Source organism: Haemaphysalis longicornis, unplaced genomic scaffold (genome assembly GCF_048455015.1).
Source record: "Haemaphysalis longicornis isolate Haplotype H1 unplaced genomic scaffold, Haemaphysalis longicornis Haplotype H1 scaffold_2, whole genome shotgun sequence".
NCBI lineage: Eukaryota > Metazoa > Arthropoda > Arachnida > Ixodida > Ixodidae > Haemaphysalis > Haemaphysalis longicornis.
The window spans coordinates 205,526,924-205,546,828 of record NW_027526295.1 but is presented as its reverse complement, the minus strand read 5'-3'; the positions used below and the strand labels follow the sequence as shown (position 1 = coordinate 205,546,828).

The window sequence follows — 19,905 nt, the reverse complement described above, 5'->3', positions numbered from 1 at the left end:
ATCACAGGCACACCTAAATCTCTTCCTGTACCGAAATCGCCCTCCACTGGAATATGCGGGTGCCTAAATGTCCATGTACTGATATGTTCCTGCACAGATAAGTCTTGTAAAAATAAGTTCAAATGAATGTGCTTTTCTATTCCTTACTTGCCGCAGAGTTTGGATTCCGTTCCGGCGAGTGATTATGCCATACTACCTAGCAACGCCACCGCACCCAACTTTTACAGTGCTCATCTCTTGCAGTGTGCTGTTTTGTCGCGTGCTGTTTCGTCGCCGTGCTGTTCTGTCGCCGTGCTCTTCTGTCGCATGCTGTTTTGACGCCGTGCTGTTTTGGCGCCGTGCTCTTCTGTCGTGTGCGGTTTTGTCGCTGTGCGCTCTTGTCGCTGTGCTGTTTTGACGCGTGCTGTTTTGTCGCGTGCCCTTTTGACGCCGCGCTGTTATGTCGGTGCTATTCTGTCGCGTGCCGTTTCGTCGCGTGCTGTTCTGTCGGTATACCGATTCAAGCCACCCAAAGAGCCCTTATTCAAGCAGTAGGGAGCGCTAAACAGAGTTATTTTGAGCACGGGTTGCTGAATTTCATTCGGTCTGCTCCGCAGAAATTGCGGACCGCGTTGTCAAACAAAAGAAAACTTATCGAAAAAGTACGTCACGATGACGCGCTCCTCGTTGATAAGGCAGACATTCTGAGCGTTGCAACGCTTATTTCCACAGTGTATTTTTAATGGTACATAAGCGTATGCTCCAAATTATTCCCAATTGCAGTATCAATGCTGATATTGTCTCTATATCTGCTGTGAGTTCTATGCTTCATAACCTAAAAACTAACCTGATTGGATACAGATCGTTTTTATTTCCCGTTACGCTGAAGTGTTATCACGTTTTCTTGTGGCAATTTTCAACGCCTCACGATCTTTTATGCCTTATCCTTTGATTAGAAAGTCGGACGCATTGTGCCCGTGTTTAAAAAGGGCGATTACAATTTTCCATGTAATTACCGTCCTATTTCCTTAACATCATCTTGCTGGAAAATTGTAGAACCCATTATAGCTAACTACATTTCGAAGTTTGTGAATGATAACGATTTATTATCCTGCTTCTTACATGGTTTTAGAACAGGGTTTTCTACTGTCACCCTATTAACCTTTATTGTTCAGAGTTTTGCAGGACTCCTTGATAAGTCTGACCGGGTCGACGTAATTTTCCTAAATTTTCTGAAGGCCTTTGACCTTGTTTCCCATTCGAAACTCATGCACAAACTACAGTCAGCTGGACTTCCGGCCTTCCTAACAAACTGAATTTCTCCTTATCTATCCGACCTCACGCAATGTGTTAGTATTGAGGATAAATGTTCTAAGCCTTTACCCGTCACACCTGGTGTGCTGCGAGGTAGTGTACTAGGCCCTTTATTGTATCTGATATATAATAATGATATTGTTGATGTGATTGCCAGCCCAGTACAAATCCGATTGTTTGCGGATGACTGCATTTTTTAACAAAATAATTTGCCACGAGGATCAAATGCATTTAAATTCTAACCTTTGTAGCATCCAAACATGGTGCACAATGTGGAACAGGAAGCTAAACGCCGAAAAATCTATTTATGAAAACTACTAAGGACAAAAACAGCTTGTCGTTTTCTTATGAGCTCCCTACACGGTTCTTTCATAAAGTGAGTTCTTACAAGTGCTTTGGTGTCGCCATTACAAACAAATTAATTTGGAATCAGCATGCTTCCATTATCTGTCCTCTTTTCGCAAGCTCTGCTTTCTCAGACACAAACTAAAATTAGTTCCTCCAAGTGTTAAACTACTTGCATAACCATTGATTATATAAGGTCGAAACTCGAGTACGCATGCTCAGTTTGGGACCCGAAGAGGCAAAAAAAGTATTCAGTCCCTTGGAATGATACAGCGCAAGGCTGTTCGCTTTATCTCCCCAAAATATCGTTTGACAGCTAGACTCACCCACTGCTCTGATGAAGGAGCATGGGATCCAAACACTGCGGGCACACCGTAAAATAGAAAGTCTTAAATTTCTTTACCAGCTTAAGAGCAACATACTTGGCATTAATCCTGATAAGTATATACAACCATTGACTGCTCGGCGTACACGACATCGACACTGTGCATTCCTGACCCCCTAGAGTGCCAGAATAAACGTCTTCAAATTCTCCTTCTCGCGCAGCATATCCAACTGGAACGATCGACCCGTATCTCTTCGCTCCGGCATTGATGGGATTGAACATATAGAAAATTGAGACAGCATGTTTTTACGGGCCACTGTATTTTACCCTGTGTTGTCGGTTTGTTTATACGTGAATGATTATACCCCTCCTGCTTGGTCCCCTTGGGGCCTGCAGTATGCAATAAAATAAATCAAAGAGAGAGAGAGAGAGAAGCTCTTTATTAAAGAAGGAAAGGCAGAGAGGTTTGCCAACATGCGTACGTCGACATGCTACTCTGCAGGAAGGGGAACGGGGAGAAGACAGATGAGTAATCAATAATAACATTGTTCCCACTAATGTTATTTACTCTGGTGTTCCGAGTCCACTCGTTGCAAATGATTGCACTTTGTATGAGGATAATAAACTTAACAATGGTCAAAGTGACCTTAACAACAGCCTCATTAACATACTACAATAGAGTGATGAATGGGGAATGGTTTCTGATGGAAGGAAAGGTGTCTTTCTTCCTGTGACTGCGCAAGCGAAGCATGCCATTTACTCACCTCGGTAAAGGCTGCCGAGAAGCCCATTTCGGCTGCGTAGTAGTATAAGTCCTTGTGCGTCTTCCCTACGACCCGCACCGTCTGCAAATCTGTTGAGATGCACTGCTTTATTTTTATAGCTGGTAGCCTGCAGCACAAGTCACGTCGATACCACCACTACGTTCGGAGAAATATCCCGGCTTTAGTAAGCATTCGTGTGACTGCCCTACTCTGCAGGTAGCTCTTAAGATAGTTAATTATGTCTGCGTTTGCACCCTCAGTGTACTGTCTGGCTTTTAAAAGCGATAATCTTAATTGGGCTACCTAAACGCGAACGTTTTGGTCTGTCTGCCTGTCGGCCTGTCTGTCTGCCTGTCTGTCTGCCAGGCGGGAGGGGAGAGCGGAGGAGTTACGTGGCAGGGCGGCACACGGCCATCGTCTTTCGATGACATTTGCACAGAAGCAAGCAGATACGCCGTCAGTTTTTTAAAGACGATAGTCTTTCTTGGGCTGCTTTAACCCAGAAGTTTTAGTCTGTATGTCTGTCTGTCTTTCTGTGACTCGATTAAGCCACCCGGTCAAAGTAAAATAGGTATTGCGCAATAGTCTCATATACTCACAGCCAAATGTAAACGTCTAAGCCCGGTTTATATGTTCATACTTGTCAACTTTTTTTAACAAGGGCAAGACATTACGCTAATATAAGAAAGGAAATTAGTACACAAGGGATATTTACAGTGTTCCAAAAAATTCATGGATGCTTGGTTTTTCGATAGCAAATGATATTTTACATCTACTGCCGGGAACCTCCGCCTGCTGTTTCCCACGCCATCTCCTGGCAGCATATGAAATATCACGCGGCAACAGCAACGAAAGGTTCCACTACCAATGTTCCACGTTCTGCTTGGAACGCACGTGGAGCACGGCCACGCGGTTCTATAAACCTTGAAGTCGGCCGCCTCGATTCACGCGCGTCTCCGCCGTACTGTAGCGCTGGCATCGAGGAACCCGGCCTGTAGCAGTGGAATGCGGTAAATTCAAATTGCCTTGAGCAAACCTTTAGTGTGTTTGCCTTGGGATGAGCGCGACGGTAGAGGAACAGCATGAGAGGTGAGCGGGAAAGCAAAGGGGGGCATTTCCTTGGCAAATGTCTACAAAGACTATCGTCTTTTGACGACATTTGTCACAAAAGGAGCAGATACGCGGCCAATTTTTTCTCGTATATTCTCCGGCTTTCTGTTACGTTTTGGAAATTTTTTGCCTACCTTTTTAAAGACGATAGTCTTTCTTGGGCTACTTAACCCTTGAAATTTTGGTCTGTTTGTCTGTCTGTCTGTCTGTCTGTCTGACTGTCTGTCCGTCTGTCTGTATTTGACTCGAGTCAGCCACCCGGCCAAAGTAAAACAATGCCTGCGCAACAGTCTTATATAGTCACAGCTAAATGTGCCCGTCTAAGTCCGGTGTAATGTTCATACTTGTCAATATTGTTGAAGAACAACAAGACATTACGCATATATAAAACAACAAATTAATACAGAAGTGATATTTGCAGCGTTCTTTATTGCAGATTTGCAGCGTTCTGATGCAAATTTCCCCGCGCCGCTTCAAAACGACGCCCTTTTTTAAGTGCAAAGCACTTTATGGGCTCGCTTTGTCGTCTTAGCTCGCTACCGGTCGATGCGACTGCCGGAATCAGGCGATACAGAGAGATAACGGACCCAAGCAGAGCCTTCTGTACCGGCTTCAGGGAGTCACGCTGAGGCTTCGAAAAACCACGCGGTTTAAATGGTCATACTCGCGCGAACCGCGTGAATCGCTGGCGATTTTCCTACATTTCCCCGTTGCTTGGCGCAAAAAAAAAAAAAAAAAACTTCTGGTACATTTCAGGCATAATCTGTGTATATAACCGGCAGCCCCCGCGTTAATTTAGTTAAGAACGCTCGTTGGGTTGGTTGTTACGATAGTAAGCGAAAAAAACGGCCGCGCAAGAAAACAAAATGGTGCTTTCTAAATGGCGCAGAAATTCCCCAGCCACGCAAGAAAAAATTGCGCGTTCGAAATGAAGCAGAAAGGCTCCAGCCGCACAAGAAAAAAATTACGAGTTCGAAATGACGCAGAACAGTTCTAGCATACGAAATTAAAGCAAGAACAAAACTAACACACTCCCACTGGCGTAGTTTCGGGCAGGGGGCATGCGAGCACTGCGAACGGGGTAAATTTGAAATGCATTGGGTGGCTTCAGTGAGCGGATAACGGCGCTGCAGACCATTATGGCGAATCACTGCTCAGCACTTCTGACAGCTTTCACATTGAGTGGAACGGCTTTAATTTTTTTGGAGAATTTGGCCTCAGGACCTTCCAAAGGCCACGTATAAATAAAAGCAACACACCGAAATTTTGTTTAGTTCCCGTTTAGTTCACAAGTTCCTCGTGTAACACACAGCTCGGTTGTATGTTGTTGTTTAATATATCCGATTTTCAACACTATGGTTTTCAAGGCTTTGTAGAAATCGTTTAGCTGATCAAACTATTCTCCGGAAGAATCTTCACTTTCACCCGAGACGAAGTATGTTTTTGTCTTTTGATGTTTTACTGTGATCTATTTATTAACGACATTTTTGCTTTAAAGCTGGCAATATTATTGACGGAGCCAGAAATATCACCCGCGCATAAAGTAATAAAAATAGAATACTGGTCCTATTTCTTCCTTGTTTGAAGGGCTCGGCCCACCCCGTGGGAGTCAGCGGCCTCCCTTGCCATTCAGATAGGGCCCGTTGATCTTCAGCGGTAAAGCTGTGCAGTGCGGCCTTCCACTGCATGTCTTTGTGCACGTTTACTAATTGTGTCCTCTTGGTTTGTAGGGATGAGCGAGTACTTCCACATATTGTGTGAAAGTGTAGCTCACCCTAAACAAAATCTACATTTTGGTTCATATACGTCGGGATACGTCCGGTGATAGAGGACTGGATTTGGAAAGGAATTTGTACGCAGTATAGTCATAGTGCTGTATACTGGAAAGTTTATAGAAGTGAAGTTATTTTCCTCAGTAAGTAACAGAGAGAACAATCGTCGAGCAAGCAGTCAAGGGAAGTTCCGCATTTGCCTCCTCTTTTGCCATAGTTCTAACCACTCCGCTACTCGTATAGTAAACAAGGCTGAGAGAGCAAAAATATAACAAATGCGCATGGCCCCAAATATGATCCTCGTCACTTCGGCATTCCTCATGCTACCTTACCAAGCCCTAAGGAGAAGGTTGAAGTTCGTCTCCGGGGGGTTTACAACACCTTATTTGCTAGAAGACGTTCGCGAAACGCGCGGTGCGTTCGTGCTCTTTCAGCTGTTTGCGCAGCTGTTCATGCAGTTCGTATAATTCTTGACGCCTCAGTCGCTTCAGGAAAGAGCAACGCCAGAACGCTGTGACGAGAAAAGGGACCGGCCGCTTACGGTTTTATTACGTCGCGCTTTATTACGCGGCCCGACAGATCCTCATTCTAAGGGCTCGTTTCTTAACAAGGACAACCCAGCGGAACAATTAAAAATGGAAATAATACTACAGGATGAGATAAAACGTTGCATTTCATGGCCTCAGCTGAAGCACCAAGATAAACATTTAGACGAGCACTACTGGCGTTAATTTTTTGTGTCTTCAGTGCCAGAAGCGGGGTTGTACAAAGGCTAGGGCATTTGCCAGATAACACCCCGCGGAGAAATCGTTTCTGAGGGCGCATTGCTTTGCACGTCTCTTAGCTTATTTTTTCTCTGGAAAAGTGAAAACGAACTGTTTACAATTTTTTTAACATCAATTACCACATGAACAACTCTTAACGCTGTGCCCCCATAGCACACATAAATGGCAGTGACTAAGGACGGTGGACAGAGACTTACCACAACACTTTCATCGGGTGACACATCTAGAGACATTCCCAGGGTCATGTTGTCCCTTAATTCTTCGTAGCGCGTTTCATATGTATCGTTACGTCTTTCGTTTTCTGAAAAAAAATAAACGAAACACAGCCTTTCTTGACAAGGCCATGGGGATAAAATACAACTTTGTTTAATTTTAAAGAACTAAGGTTCAGTACCTCTCTCGGTTCCTTTCTATCCACAAAGGACGTTTTTAACAAAAAAAGCATGAAGTTCTGGAAAACTTTCAAATTTGGCGATACATTGACGTGTTTTGCACAAGAGGGACGTCATTAAAACCAGCACTGAAAAAACAATTTTCAGTATGGAAACTTCACGTTAGCATTCAAGTGATGCAATCAAACGAAACTAGAGGCCCCACCACATCGTCCAGTCATGTGTCTTAGCGATGGCTTCATTAGGCGTCCGCCAATCGTACGAACAAGATTATGCGACATCAGTGAAAAGATGCCTGAAGGCGGCTAGAAAGTCCCCACTGCTTCTCCTCTTTTCCCTCATATCTCAATTATTTGCTCAAATTTTGCGATAAAATTAGTGTCATTGTTACCGGGACATACCAAACTCGTATATTGGCTTAATGGCCCCCTTAAAGGCCAATTGCACTCAAATTTTTCTTTGTCCAAATTTGATTCAAAGAAGCAGTCTAAGCTCTTAAAATCACCTTGGTGAAATCTTAAGCTTCGTAAGCACACAACACACTAGGTATCGTCGTTCAAAGTAGCTCCGTGCAGACGACGTTTGCACCTGGCGGAGAGTTGCCGAAACAAGTTCCGAGCGGCCTGTGACGTAGGTCGGGGAACCTGTCCCGCTTCCCCGGTGACTTGGACAGCGCTCCGCCTGGCACAGGCACGCGTTCGCCCGAGGTTTCTCTGGTACACCACCGCGCTGTACCGCCGTCGCCATCCCACGTTTCAAACTAACCGCATAGGTAGCACTATCCGCCTTTCTTTTTAAGGAATAAAAGAGATTAGAAGCCTAAACTATACGAGCGCTTGCTAAAGTTCTGGAGCTAGTAAAACTCTTTTTACTTGAAAATAATATTTCTATTAAAAAAACACAGCGTGACATGCCTTTCATTTGTCATTCCTATTGCATCTATCACACAAAAAAGTATCTTTTATAAATTCTTGACCACTTGCACTTCCGCGTCCTTGGGCTGGGCCAACGCCACCTCCATTGCTTAGACCTGTCCAAAGTTCTTCGGCCTAACTAGAGTTGTTGTACCCACGGATATAAATATTTCTTCTACATTTGCCTCCCTCGCTAAGTGAACCAAAATCAGCCTTGCTCGTAGTAATAAATACATCCGGACAAATATCTGTCGTCGTCTTCGCGAAGTGCGAAAGCTAACAAAACTGCTCCTCTCATAAACGAGAAACTTGATGTTCTTTAATCCCGAATTTTTTTTTCAATCCCCAAAGGAAGTATTTGCGTTTGTACAGGGCTAGATGTAATTTACTTGAAAGTAAAGTGTTTTCAACCGCACATGCCTCTGGTGAGAGTAGAAAACAGCGTTAGATAAGTCTTTTTTTTTCGTGTTTTAGTGCATCATTGAGCTGTGGAAGCTGGCTTATAGTTCTAGACCCCTTTTATAATACGATTCTCGATGTGCAGACAGGGGGAAAATATTGGGCTGATATTCACGATGCTGGTTGCACGTAATGTGTAGTAAAAATAGGGATTCATTTCCGATCGCGTGCGGGTTATTTCCTTCAAAGAGAGCGATGGAACAGCCGACGGGCGGCTAACCAAAGCTGGTTTTCGATATCGTACGAGCAGCTAGCTTTCTAAATCACTGGCCCGCTTTTTTACTCGCTATGCCAAGGATTCCTACAACGGCAGTTATTCTGACGGAAAAATAACTGTCGTATGGTCTGCTTTATTTCGATTGATACCAACGCGATGACGGATCCTGGACAAGCGTTAGGGGGAGTTCTTCTGTGAAAATAACAGTGCGAAACGCGACGCTACCACGCGCATTTGAAGGCAGCTCTGAGCAGCCGCCGGTTCTAGTGTGGTCGCTTCCGTTACATCACGTACGTCACGTCCGGCCACTGGTAATAGCTGCTTTTTCTATTCAGTTTCGGTTCCGAAAACGCCAATGTCGCGAGCCGCTTGCGTCGCGCGTGTTCAGGTTTGAAACGTAGTATTTTGCATTAGGACTCTCTCTATGTGTACTATTAGGCGACCTTGTTTAAGTTGTCGACAATTTAAGTGCAGTTGGCCGGCACTCAGATGGTCAGGCTTGATTGGATTCAAAGTGACAAAACATCAGAGCCCACTATTCGATAGTACTCAATATACACAGTTTAGTGGACTAGTGTAACGGTGTCCCATGTTTTCGTCCGTGCGCTTTTTATGGTCGTAGCCCAAATTTTGCTTGACTGTTTTTGTCATGCGAATCTTTGTTTTTACGGCATCGCCGTCCGCAGAATTTTTCCCTAGAGGTAGTTAAACTGTACCTTCGGAATCCGAGACGGGCAGGTTTCGAGGTTAACTTGAATGGTTACCATTCAAGATAACCTCAAACGACCTGCCTCATAACCTTCTAAAATCCGGGTCCCGGCCACCGCGCGTCGCCGCAGTTTCGTGGAGCATTTATTTAATTTTGGTGCTCGGTCAGTGGTTGCGGGGCGTGGGGCCGAAATTGACTGCCCTGCAAAACGGGAGGGGAGGGGGCTGTGCTTTTGCGTGTTTCATTTGCAAGAGGCCAGCAAAATTGCCATCATTGAAAAGGTATAGCGCTGGTAGAGGAGGTTGGGCTTCCACATAAGGCAGCACCTGCATTTCAAACTTCTTTTTTGATGCGTGCAAGATGGTGTACTCAATGGACTATTTAGTCATGGGAGGTATTATCTGGTAGGCGTGAAGGATACCCATCAGAAAGTTTTATTGTAAACTAGCGGTATTTGATTGATTCTGGGGTTTAACGCGCCGACGCAACGCAGGCGATGAGGCGCGCTGTAGTGGGGGGCTCCGGATTAATTTCGACCACCTGGGGATCTTTAACGTGCACCGAAATCTCGTACACACGGGCGTTTTTGCTTTTCGCCTCCACCAGAAAAGCGGCCGTCGCGGCCGGGAATCGATGAACTAGCGGTAGTACCCAGCGATGCCCGGTTGGGCCACTATACCAATTACACGAATGAGTGTTACATTTGTTGAGTTATCTCTTTGCTCGGCAGACATCGCAAGTTATACTAAAGTTCGCTCTCTCCCTCTCTATCTCCCTTACTTGTATTATCTTGGAGTTGTACACAATCAGGAACTCCTGCCTGCTGTCAATGTATGGGCTCCTCTAGAGGCGTGTGGTTATTGGAAACGGCTGCAGCTCGTGCTTTATTCAAACTATGCCGAAACAAATTGTATACCAAGATTATTAGAGTTTGAGTTTGGGCTAGTTGGTAGCGGTGAACCGTAACTTCGTGTAGCGCCAGAAAAACGACAGGGGACACAGGGAGGCGACGGGAACAAGCGCTTGTGCCCGTCGCCTACCTGTGTTCTCTGTCGTTCTTTTTTTGGCGCTACACGAAGTCATGGTGTACCAAGATGGTGTGCTCAAAGGACTACTTACTCATGGGGAGTATTATCTGGTAGGTGTCAAGGATACCATCAGTCGAAATTTTATAATAATAACATGGGCTTCTGCAGGAGCATTGTGGTTGTACAAATTCCCAAGAGATAGCGAGCGCGAAGCATTTATAACCAAAAAAAAAAAAAAACGACTGAATATATCAAGAGGCTGAATAGTTATTGATAAATGTGTAAAACAGGTAATCTCCCAAAAATTTCCATTCTCCTATTTCACAACTGTTGAGAAGAAATCATGTACAACAGATTTTAAACATTTGTATTGGTTACCCATATAAACAAAAAACTGTTCGATATCTAAACTGACCTGCGATAAATAAAAAAGTGAAACATTTTCAGTGCTTCTCACTCTCTCAGGGTGTATAATTTCTTTAAAAGGCCGCCAAATTGAGCTCCTACACCGTAATAATAATAATGGGCTCCACATTTTTCAACTTTCTACAACCAGCAGCTTGGCCAGGCGTTCACATCAAATGTTAGGCTTTTCAGCCTTTCGTAGGTGTAATTAAAAATATATATATTTTTTCGGCCTTTCAGCGGTGTCGCAGGGCGAAATACTTAAAACTGGTTTTGTGCATTTGTAGGGGTAACGCTTATAAGCACAAAAAGGGCCTTCTAAGCAGTGGAACATATATTGGGGAATCTTTGAAAACACCCAATTTTTTCCGAAATGCAGATTCGAGCTGTTATTGTTGGTTAGGGAAAAACCATAAAACAACTCTTTAGAGATTCTTACGGGCTAAATATATCCGCAAGAAGCACTTCGATATCTTAAAGGAGCACTGACACGAAAAATTTTATGTCACACTTTTATTTCTTTTATCGATGCTTAATGGTCTGGCGAATCTGAAACAGCACTTCATATACTTCAGCGCGCGATAGTTAATTACATTCAACGGCCTGAAAATCGTTTGTTTCAAATTCCCGCGCTTTCATCCCGAACGGCGCATATCACAGCCTCCCGGTTTGACCTCACCGCCTTGTGCGGACGTCACCGGCGCCCGCTTGAGAGGGTGTTGCGCCCGCTCGCCGCCAACACCACCTAGACTAAAGTCTAGGTGGTGTTGTCGCCGCTCGTGGGGCCGCGCGCGTGAAGTGACGTCACGAGTTTTTGACGAGCGCTGTCGCGTCACTTCTTTTTCCTCTCCTGGAGTGATTTCACGCTGATGTCCATTTGCTGAGTGCCGCTCCGCGCGCTGCTCCGTGGGCGCGATAAATGCGATCCAATTGAACTATATTCTTCGCGTCGCAGGCCGCTCATATTTCAGCCAGGGTATACTGTTGAGTGAAGGAAGCGGACTGTGCAATAATATTAACGTCGAAAATTGGTGTCAGTGCTCCTTTAAAGGGTGAGCGAGATAATAAGGAATTTGGAAAAACACAATTTCCCTTTTTTCCTCTGTTAGAAGCGTAATTTCCAGAAATCCCGCCTTGTCGAGCTTCTACGCCATGAGAGGAATACCCTCCGGTAGTCTCAAGTGTCTAGGTCCAGCAGTTTTGGTCGGGCGTTGACGAATCAGTCAGTCAGTCAGTCAGTCGGTCGGTCAGTCGGTCGGTCAGTCGGTCGGTTGGTCGGTCGGTCGGTCGGTCGGTCGGTCGGTTGGTCGGTCGGTCGGGTACTTCATTTTGTAGGTGTGGATAACAACTTGTGTCAAAATTTACCCCAGTTTTAAGCATTTCCTTCGTCAAGGACATGAAACACCGCGCTCATTCTCCTGGAACTGTAGTATAAAACGCGTACGCGGTTTCCAGGCGACGTATTGAACGCCATGTTATTGAATGCTATTTCATTGAAACGGTTATCTTTTCACCTAAAACTATTTTAAAGACAGTATATTCTTCCTCCGACTACAAAAACGATAAAATGTTCACCTGTCTGTCTGTCATTTGAATCAGCTAGGCGGTGAGCCTTATCACTAGCCGGCTGCAGATACACTGGGAATTGGTGGGTAAGGAATTGGTGAGGGGAAGACGCGTCTGCTTCCTAATTGACCATGAATACTTAACTGACACTCGCTTTGCATGCACGCCTTCAAGGAGAGCAAAGAAGGGGATGGGAAAGCGGATGGTGGGGGCTTGAGCCCCCAAAAGCTAGCCGATATGGAGTGCCTTCTATAGCTGGGGACGCGCATTAGACCTATATACCAAGCGCTTACTTGTGGCGTCTACTTGGACTTCTTCGCATGGCTGGCCCGCAGTGGTTAGCGCACAGCGGTAGAGAACGCCGGGCTCGTAGATGTATTTCCTCTTGTCATCAGAAGAGTTTGCCCGAATGGCGCCAACCAGGGCTCTGCGAACGAAGAAAGGAGGAAGGAATCAAGGGTACGAAAAGTGTTTCAACTTGATTCGACGATACTACCATCATCAATTAGAAAACAGACGGGTGTGCAGGGCTTTTTTGTACACGTTGCAAAACGCGGGGTAAGCCCAACGCATGTTATGTGGGAAGGAATGGTAGCATGAGGGCAATACGGCAAGCGTAAAAAAGAACCTGATCTCTCCCTCTCCCTTCTCTCTCCTCTCTCCCTTCGTCTCTATTTTTTTCTTTCTCTCACTCAATATATAAAGGAAAAGGCGGATGGGTGGATGGATGGATGGATGGATGGATGGATGGATGGATGGATGGATGGATGGATGGATGGATGGATGGATGGATGGATGGATGGATGGATGGATGGATGGATGGATGGATGGATGGATGGATGGATGGACAGGTCACGGTCTATTGATGTCCACTGAAGAACGAGGGCATCTCCCAGACCTCCAACTGCTTTTATCCTGCGTCGTCTGAATCCATTATTTGCAACAAAGTTTATCTATATCATGCCTCCATAGAGTTATCAATCACATTCTGCTTATAATGGCTTTATCGATAGCCACTGGTTACCCCCGGGTCATCTGTTCCCGCCGTTACTGATCCGTGGTCGTTACTGGTTGTCAGTTCCCGCTTTGCATGAGCAGCCTAACTGCACTTATTGCTTTTGCTTTGAGCTCGGATGTCCTCGGCACAAGTTTTCTCTCGAATCAAGCAGGCGCGTAGCCAGGGGAAGGGGGTGGGGGGAGTGTTGCTTCGGTGTCAGAACACCCCCAAAATTTTCAGAGAGGTGCATTGCCCCCTCTATTCCATCCTCAATTCGGCCTCATTTTCGTCCACGCTATTCACAATACGCATAGGCATATTAATATGTAAAACACACTGACGATAACTGTACTCCCTCATGCGAAATTCGGTCGCAGCGATAGCTTCCGTCTTACCGGTCACGGCGCATGTCTGCTGCGTCTCAGGAACTCAGTGATCGCGTGATCAGTGAACGCACTGCGACGCGCGTTACTTTGCTGTTATTTCGTAGCGCATCACCGCCGCCGGTCAGCGTGTTGTTGCGAATCGTATCTGCACCTGCCGCGCAAATCTCACGTGGTTCAGATTAGTCATGCACGGGGGAGCAGGCAGCATGTTGTTGCAAATTGTGTTTGAACCTCCCGCGCAAACGTCACGTGGTTTGGATTAGCGGCGAACGAAACAGCGTCTGGGGAAAGTGTCAGGGCCATGGCGGCGAGGCACGAAACAAGGGTGAGGGGGAGGCAGTAAGAAATATGACGCCACACCGCGCGTGCCGTCCTCCTCCTCACCCTTCGCCAGACACTCCTGTCCGTTTTCATTCAGTTGTCCCTGCTGCGTTCGCTCACTCGGGAGCCCGTGCATAAACGACGACACCGCGAAATCCAGTTAACGGCTGCGGAATGGTGGCGGCCTTAAACGAAATAAAAAAATCAGTACGAAAATGAAGACGAAATGATGTTTGCTCTCGGGTTAAATTTCCTTTTGCTTTTGTTTTGTTACCGGTGGCGTATAACACCTCCGAAAAATATTTCTGGATGTGCCACCGAACCCAAGACACTGGTTTCCTTCTCCTGAGCGTCCCTCGTATCTTTCTTTCCATGATTCACTGGGTCGACGTACAGTTATGATTACCTACCTAGTGGGTCGACCTGCTGCTGGTCATTGGTCATTTGTTGAAATGCTTTGAAGTTTGTAAGATGATAAGGGTCGTCACATATTTGTGGTGCTTGAAGGTCCTCGATTGCGAACGGTCTCTTGTCGAACTGTCTGCATAGAGTGACTCTCACTTTTTTATATCGTTCCTGTTGAAATGCAGTGTTCCTGAACACTGAAATAGGTAACAGTTCGTGGCCGTTCTTTCTTTTATGTTATTGATTGATTGATTGTAGGGTTTAACGCGCCGACGCAACGCAGGCGATGAGGCGCGCCGTAGTGAAGGGCTCCGGATTAATCTTGACCACCTGGGGATCTTTATCGCGCGCCGAAATCTCGTACACACGGGCGTTTTTGCTTTTCGCCTCCATCAGAAAAGCGGCCGCCGCGGCCGGGAGTCGAACCCGCGACCTCGTGTTCAGCAGCGCAACGCCTTAGCCACTGAGCCACCGCGGCGGGTCTTTTATGTTATTAGTAAGTGCCCAAGTTTTACCGCCATAATTTATCACCCGAAATGCGACTCACGGGCTGTGAAGCTCTGTTTTTAATAACAGAGGCAGCCTTCTGTTCATTACTTCGGAGTGTTTGCCGAATGTATTCAACCCCATAGTAATTCTAGTACTGAATTCCTTTTCATGATTTGGGCGGGCACTGGCCCAAGATAGCTAAATTCTCCTACATTGCTCCAGTATTAAATTGCCTAGGTGAAGGGCGCGTTTTCGGCATGTCCATTTTATGTTGAATTTCATTATATTCTTCTTGCCTGTGGATTGCTCATCCCGCAGGCATTTCCGCATTTAAAGATTATGTCCTTTTTCAGGCACGCGTGGCGTTATATAACCGGTGTGACTCATCCTCGCCAACACGCCAAGGGCGAGGATTTCCACCGCTGCCCCTTATCGGGCTCGAGCTACCGCAGCTGTCACTAGGTCGGGCAGGCATCCTCTCTCTGTGAGATAAGTACCGAGTTGCAAGTCGACTTGCCGCCACGGATATTTCAGCACTTGAACGAGGAACTAATGGATCCGGAACATTTTTTCCTAGAAGACGGCAACTCTCTCTCTCTCTCTCTCTCTCTCTCTCTCTCTCTCTCTCTCTCTCTCTCTCTCTCTCTCTCTCTCTCTCTCAAGAAGGAAGAAATGGAAAATCGGCTCCAATAACGCATGGTCGTCATTGGAGGAATCAGGGAGAAGCAATTATATGCCCTTACACATTGCACCGAGAAACAGTTAGTTAATTGCAAATCAGCACAGTTTCAGCTAGATCCGTGTAACAGTTCACTATATTTATTTCTAGATCAAGTGATTGGCGATAAATGTTCAAACGTCTATATTTCACACCTTCTCAAAGAAGCATTGTTCATTTAAGCTGGATGTTGCGTATGGACACGCGATCACTTTATAACAAGCTGAAAATCTTTCCCATTTATGGACAATTTAGTGGTAAAACCCGTGCTGGCATTTCTACATTCGCTACTCTTTCTGCGCTTATAAATTTCTTTTCGAATAAACCTGTAATGTGGCCTCTAACTACCGTGCAACTGATACTAAACCTATTTATTCAGTTCCTAAAGAAGTTTTTATTGCATTGATTCTGACGTTTACTGCAGCTACTAGATCTTAGCAACCTGAAAACCTTCTGGGGACGCTTATATCTCGGTATGCATGCGGCCTGATGACGTAAGAATTGTGGCTTCCGCTTGCATTGCACCCCTCCTGCGCTTCGGTGTTGTTGCCATATCTGCGTATAGTTGAGCGCGGTTAATTAGCCGACGTGACGACTGGCGGCACATTTTTTCACTTAGGGACACGGCACGAGTCATTCCGAGCCCCCGGCGAGCACCAGGTAGAGGGACAGCCTCCCTTGGAGCGCTATATAATAAATAAAACAAATATACAACGCAAACAACTGAATTCTTTCCCTTCCTCATTGCACCGAATAGCGGTTCATTTATTGCAGATCGTTCCAGTTAGATCCGGAGAAACCCGCATTAGTTATGTAGTTTTAGAGCCAAAGTATTGGCGGGAAATGCTTAAAATGTTCTGTTTCACCTCTTGTCAAAGAAGGATTCTTCATTCAGGTTGGATGTTGCGTAAAGACAGCGCTCATTTTATAATAAGCCGGAAATCTATACCCTTTACTACCAATTTTGATGATGGCATTAGTAGAACCCGTGTTGTGATTTCTACATTGGCTACTCATCCTGCGCATTAAAATTTCTTTTTGAATAAAGCTACGATATTGACGCTAACCATTGTGTAACAAATAGCGAACCGAGTCATTCAATTCTTAAAGCAGTTTTTTTAATGTATTGATTCTAACGTTTACTTCAACTACCAGATCTAAAAACCTGAAAAACTACAGGGGGTGCTTATATCTGCGTACATGGTTTGATGGCGCAAGAATTGTGTCCTCCGATGTCATTTTACACACCTTCCACTTCGCTGTTGTTGGCCTACTTGCTCGGTTCAGCGCGCTTTATTGGTTGACGCGAAAACTGTCGGCACACCGTATACGTCCATGCACTTTCCATTCCGAGACACGGCGCGAGCCATTCCGAAACCCCTACGAACACTTCCCTATGGGCGCTATATAAAAAATATAAAGCGCGAAGAACTCAATGACGTAAAAAACGGCTACAGGACAGGTGCGGTCGTTCAAGTGCTGGTCCTGTCACCTCCTTCCTCGTTATGTTCTTTACGCTCCATTTTTAACAATGTACCAACTTGTTTAGAATTCCTTTCCTTACTTATAGGTTACTCCTCAAAAAGAGAAAAGCCACTGAGCATACGGTTTGCGAGCCTATCCGACTGTGCGTCCAACTTCGCATTTTAGGTGTGAAGCCACTTAGGGGCTTGGGCTGTCGGTGTCTCATGTCGTCATCGTCTCACATCATCGTGGATGTAGTCACGGTACTAAAACACCGAGACACTCGTTTACGCCTCACGTTAGAACGTAACGCGTACTAAAAGAGCACATCGGGGCATTCGTTTCCTAACGCCTCGCGCTAGAACGCTTTATGCTTCAAGCAAAGCTGTACACCTACACCTCCAACAGTTTCATGTCCGTGAGCAAAAACGCCAAGGCGCCCAAAATACACTTTTGTGGGCACAATGATTTGGATTTTAAACCTTGAGCATTGAAGACATTGCATTAAAAAAAAAAAAGATTTGTCTTTCAGCAATCTTTCACTTCACCCACGATCATTATCATTTCAGAAAAAGTTGACTTTCCTGCGGGGTCGCCATCACAGAGGTAAGGAAAGCTTCGCTTTAAAATTGGAACTGCTTAGACCATGTAGAAATGGTGCAATCGAGTAGACATCGGCTTCATAACGCGAATGACCGAGCTTCGGCTCCGACCGCAGTAAGCGTTTTTTTCTTGAGGTGCACAATGTGCTTTCGCTTATCATCATTATCGTTTTGCGAAAAGCATTATGTAAAGTTAAAGTTGGCTTTTCTGATGTGCTTTCTGGCGCGACATTGCACGCCATTAGTGAGGCATAGGAAGGTTCGATTTAAAAGCTATTCTACAGCGTTGATGGCGCATAACACCTCAAGAAAGGCAAAAATCCGACCCCCATGCTTCCGTGAAGGCGGTTGGGACACGAAACATGATCTCCCCGACAATGAAATAAAAACAATAAGCAAATCTCTGCAGCCGTTTTACAACACCTTAACTGAATTTAGGAGAACAAAATGACGCGCCATCCAGGCTCCGCGAAAGAGGATGTCCAGCGAAGTCGTTGCAAAGCCACTAGAACTGCTGTTCGTGCATGAAATGTTTTATTGGGTTATACTAATGGTAGTGGTAATCGCTTTATTCTCGCTATAATGGGTCGTTACGTCTTTCTGGACAATTTTTGTTACTTTCTTGGCCAAGATCAAATCAAAACGGTTTCTGTGTCGGGTGGTTGGATCGTTGGGGCCGTTGTAGCGAGCTTATCGAAAGTTGTCCGTGACAAAAGCCAGAAACCAGTCATCGCCGAATTCGGCAATGTCAACATTAAAGCCGCTGATGATAATCACTGGTGGGCCTCTTTCTAGTCTCAGCCATGCCAGGAGCGTTTGCATGAAGGAGTCTATGCCTGTTTTTGCATTATTCCGGTGCCCTCTAGAGTGAAGATTATCCCTCCGTCACTTATCTTTACGCCCCACACATTCGCACAGTCGGTGGCCTTGATCTCTGTCTCCAGCGTTTGGGAGTGAATTCCGAAGACGCCGAGAGGCAAATGTTCTTTTGCGTTGACGGCTACACCGCCGCTCCTTATGCGCGCTTGCTGATGGCCTCCCTCCCACACGTTGCACCGCTGGTCGTTCCCTTTCGCTTCTGGCGAGGTAAAGCAGGTAAACGCCTCGCGCGCCAAAGACACGTGCAGCCTTGACGTGATGACATCGAAATATGGGCGGATACTTGGCCTAACACAGCGCTGCTGTAAGTGTATGGGGTTGGAAGGGAAATTGTTCAATAGCGGTAGGAACAACAACAACAACAACAACAACAACAACAACAACAACAACAACAACAACAACAACAACAACAACAACAACAACAACAACAACAATAATAATAATAATAATAATAATAATAATAATAATAATAATAATATTAATAATAATAATAATAATAATGACGATGATGAAAGCAGCTCTGAATCAAAAATAATATTCCCAGGTGAACGCCATTGTCTGCCCAATTTTATGCACAATCATCCTGGCGTAGCCTTTTCCCAATGACGTTAGCCCGTCGGGGATTCCCGGCTCAACAGGTCCGACGAAAGCTGACGTATAAGGCGCGCGCTTACAACAACCCAAGTATTGAATGATGGCTCTGTGAGCGCGCATACTCACTGCATGCCATGTTTGGCGCTCATGTGCAGCGCGACGGAGAATCCGAAGTGACTGCCGTTGGGGCCTCGAAGGAGCACTGGGAATTGGGTGTCCAGGTTGTAGGTGGTGGCCCATGGCAGGGCCATCACAGACACCAACAGGGCCCAGCGCAACATTAAAAATGGCGGCGCTGAAAAACGTGGGAATGTCATGCCGTCTGCTGGCCGTGGAGTTGTCTGTTCCGTGCGCGGACTTCTAGAGGGCAGCGGAACACGGAGGTGCCGACATGCAGTGACAACCGCGGCTGCCGATCGCGGCACGGTCTTTAATATACGATGTGACGACAAGTACCGCGCCCTTCTCCGGGCTGACATCCTGAAAGAACGGCGTGGTGAACGTCATATCCTGGGCCCTGATATTCGTCCCCCCTTGTGGTATGAGGGGCAAACGCGAAGTGATTGGGCTGCGCCACTTTATTCACTGTAGTAGAAAATGGTCTATAGCTATTCATCTCGGCCTATTTTAGTCGCCGCTGTCGATTGTTCTCTAGGAGTCCCCTGATGCGAAGGTACCGTACGTCGGGATGGCATGCCAACCAAAAATTGTAAGTGGATGCTGCGCGCGTCGAAATCAGTTGCATCTCAACGCTGTCACAATCAACTGCAGTGCATTCCGTTCTCCAGTGAGGAAATGCATAAGAATGATGCAAAAATTGCTTAATTTTGTTTGACAAAGGGCACTAGAAGTATCATGGGAGAAAAATAAAGCTTAGATTAAAAATTGGTGTGCGAACTGGGAGTATATAATATTGCAGGCGCCGATGTAGTCGCGCGGCTGACCCTACATTTATTTGCATACGAT

General features: G+C 45.8%; 2 protein-coding genes across 2 annotated transcripts in view; both read right to left on the bottom strand.

The window, feature by feature from the left end:
- LOC144169806 (integrin alpha-PS2-like) overlaps nt 1–2,782 on the bottom strand; it is a 68,035-nt gene extending 65,253 nt beyond the window's left edge. The window contains exon 1 of the mRNA XM_077699163.1: nt 2,728–2,782. Within this exon, the coding sequence (XP_077555289.1) occupies nt 2,728–2,754 (27 nt within the window). The 5' untranslated portion in view covers nt 2,755–2,782. The remainder of the gene's footprint in view (nt 1–2,727) is intronic.
- A 6,467-nt stretch (nt 2,783–9,249) lies between these two features.
- LOC144170942 (integrin alpha-5-like) lies at nt 9,250–19,323 on the bottom strand. The gene is made up of 3 exons (XM_077700938.1): nt 19,066–19,323; nt 12,378–12,511; nt 9,250–9,281 (listed from the first exon to the last, which is right to left on the bottom strand). The coding sequence occupies exons 1-3, from the start codon at nt 19,254–19,256 to the stop codon at nt 9,250–9,252; spliced, it is 357 nt and encodes a 118-aa protein (XP_077557064.1). The 5' UTR covers nt 19,257–19,323.
- Nucleotides 19,324–19,905: the final 582 nt, after the last annotated feature.

Excerpts from the sequence above, each read along its gene's own strand:
- LOC144170942 (XM_077700938.1), bottom strand. The coding sequence starts at position 19,256 with ATGACATTCCCACGTTTTTCAGCGCCGCCATTTTTAATGTTGCGCTGG. Across the intron at positions 12,512-19,065 it reads AGCGCCAAACATGGCATGCA|AGCCCTGGTTGGCGCCATTC; the intron begins GTGAGTATGCGC and ends CTTCGTTCGCAG. Across the intron at positions 9,282-12,377 it reads AGTCCAAGTAGACGCCACAA|TCAATTTCGGCCCCACGCCC; the intron begins GTAAGCGCTTGG and ends TTTGCAGGGCAG.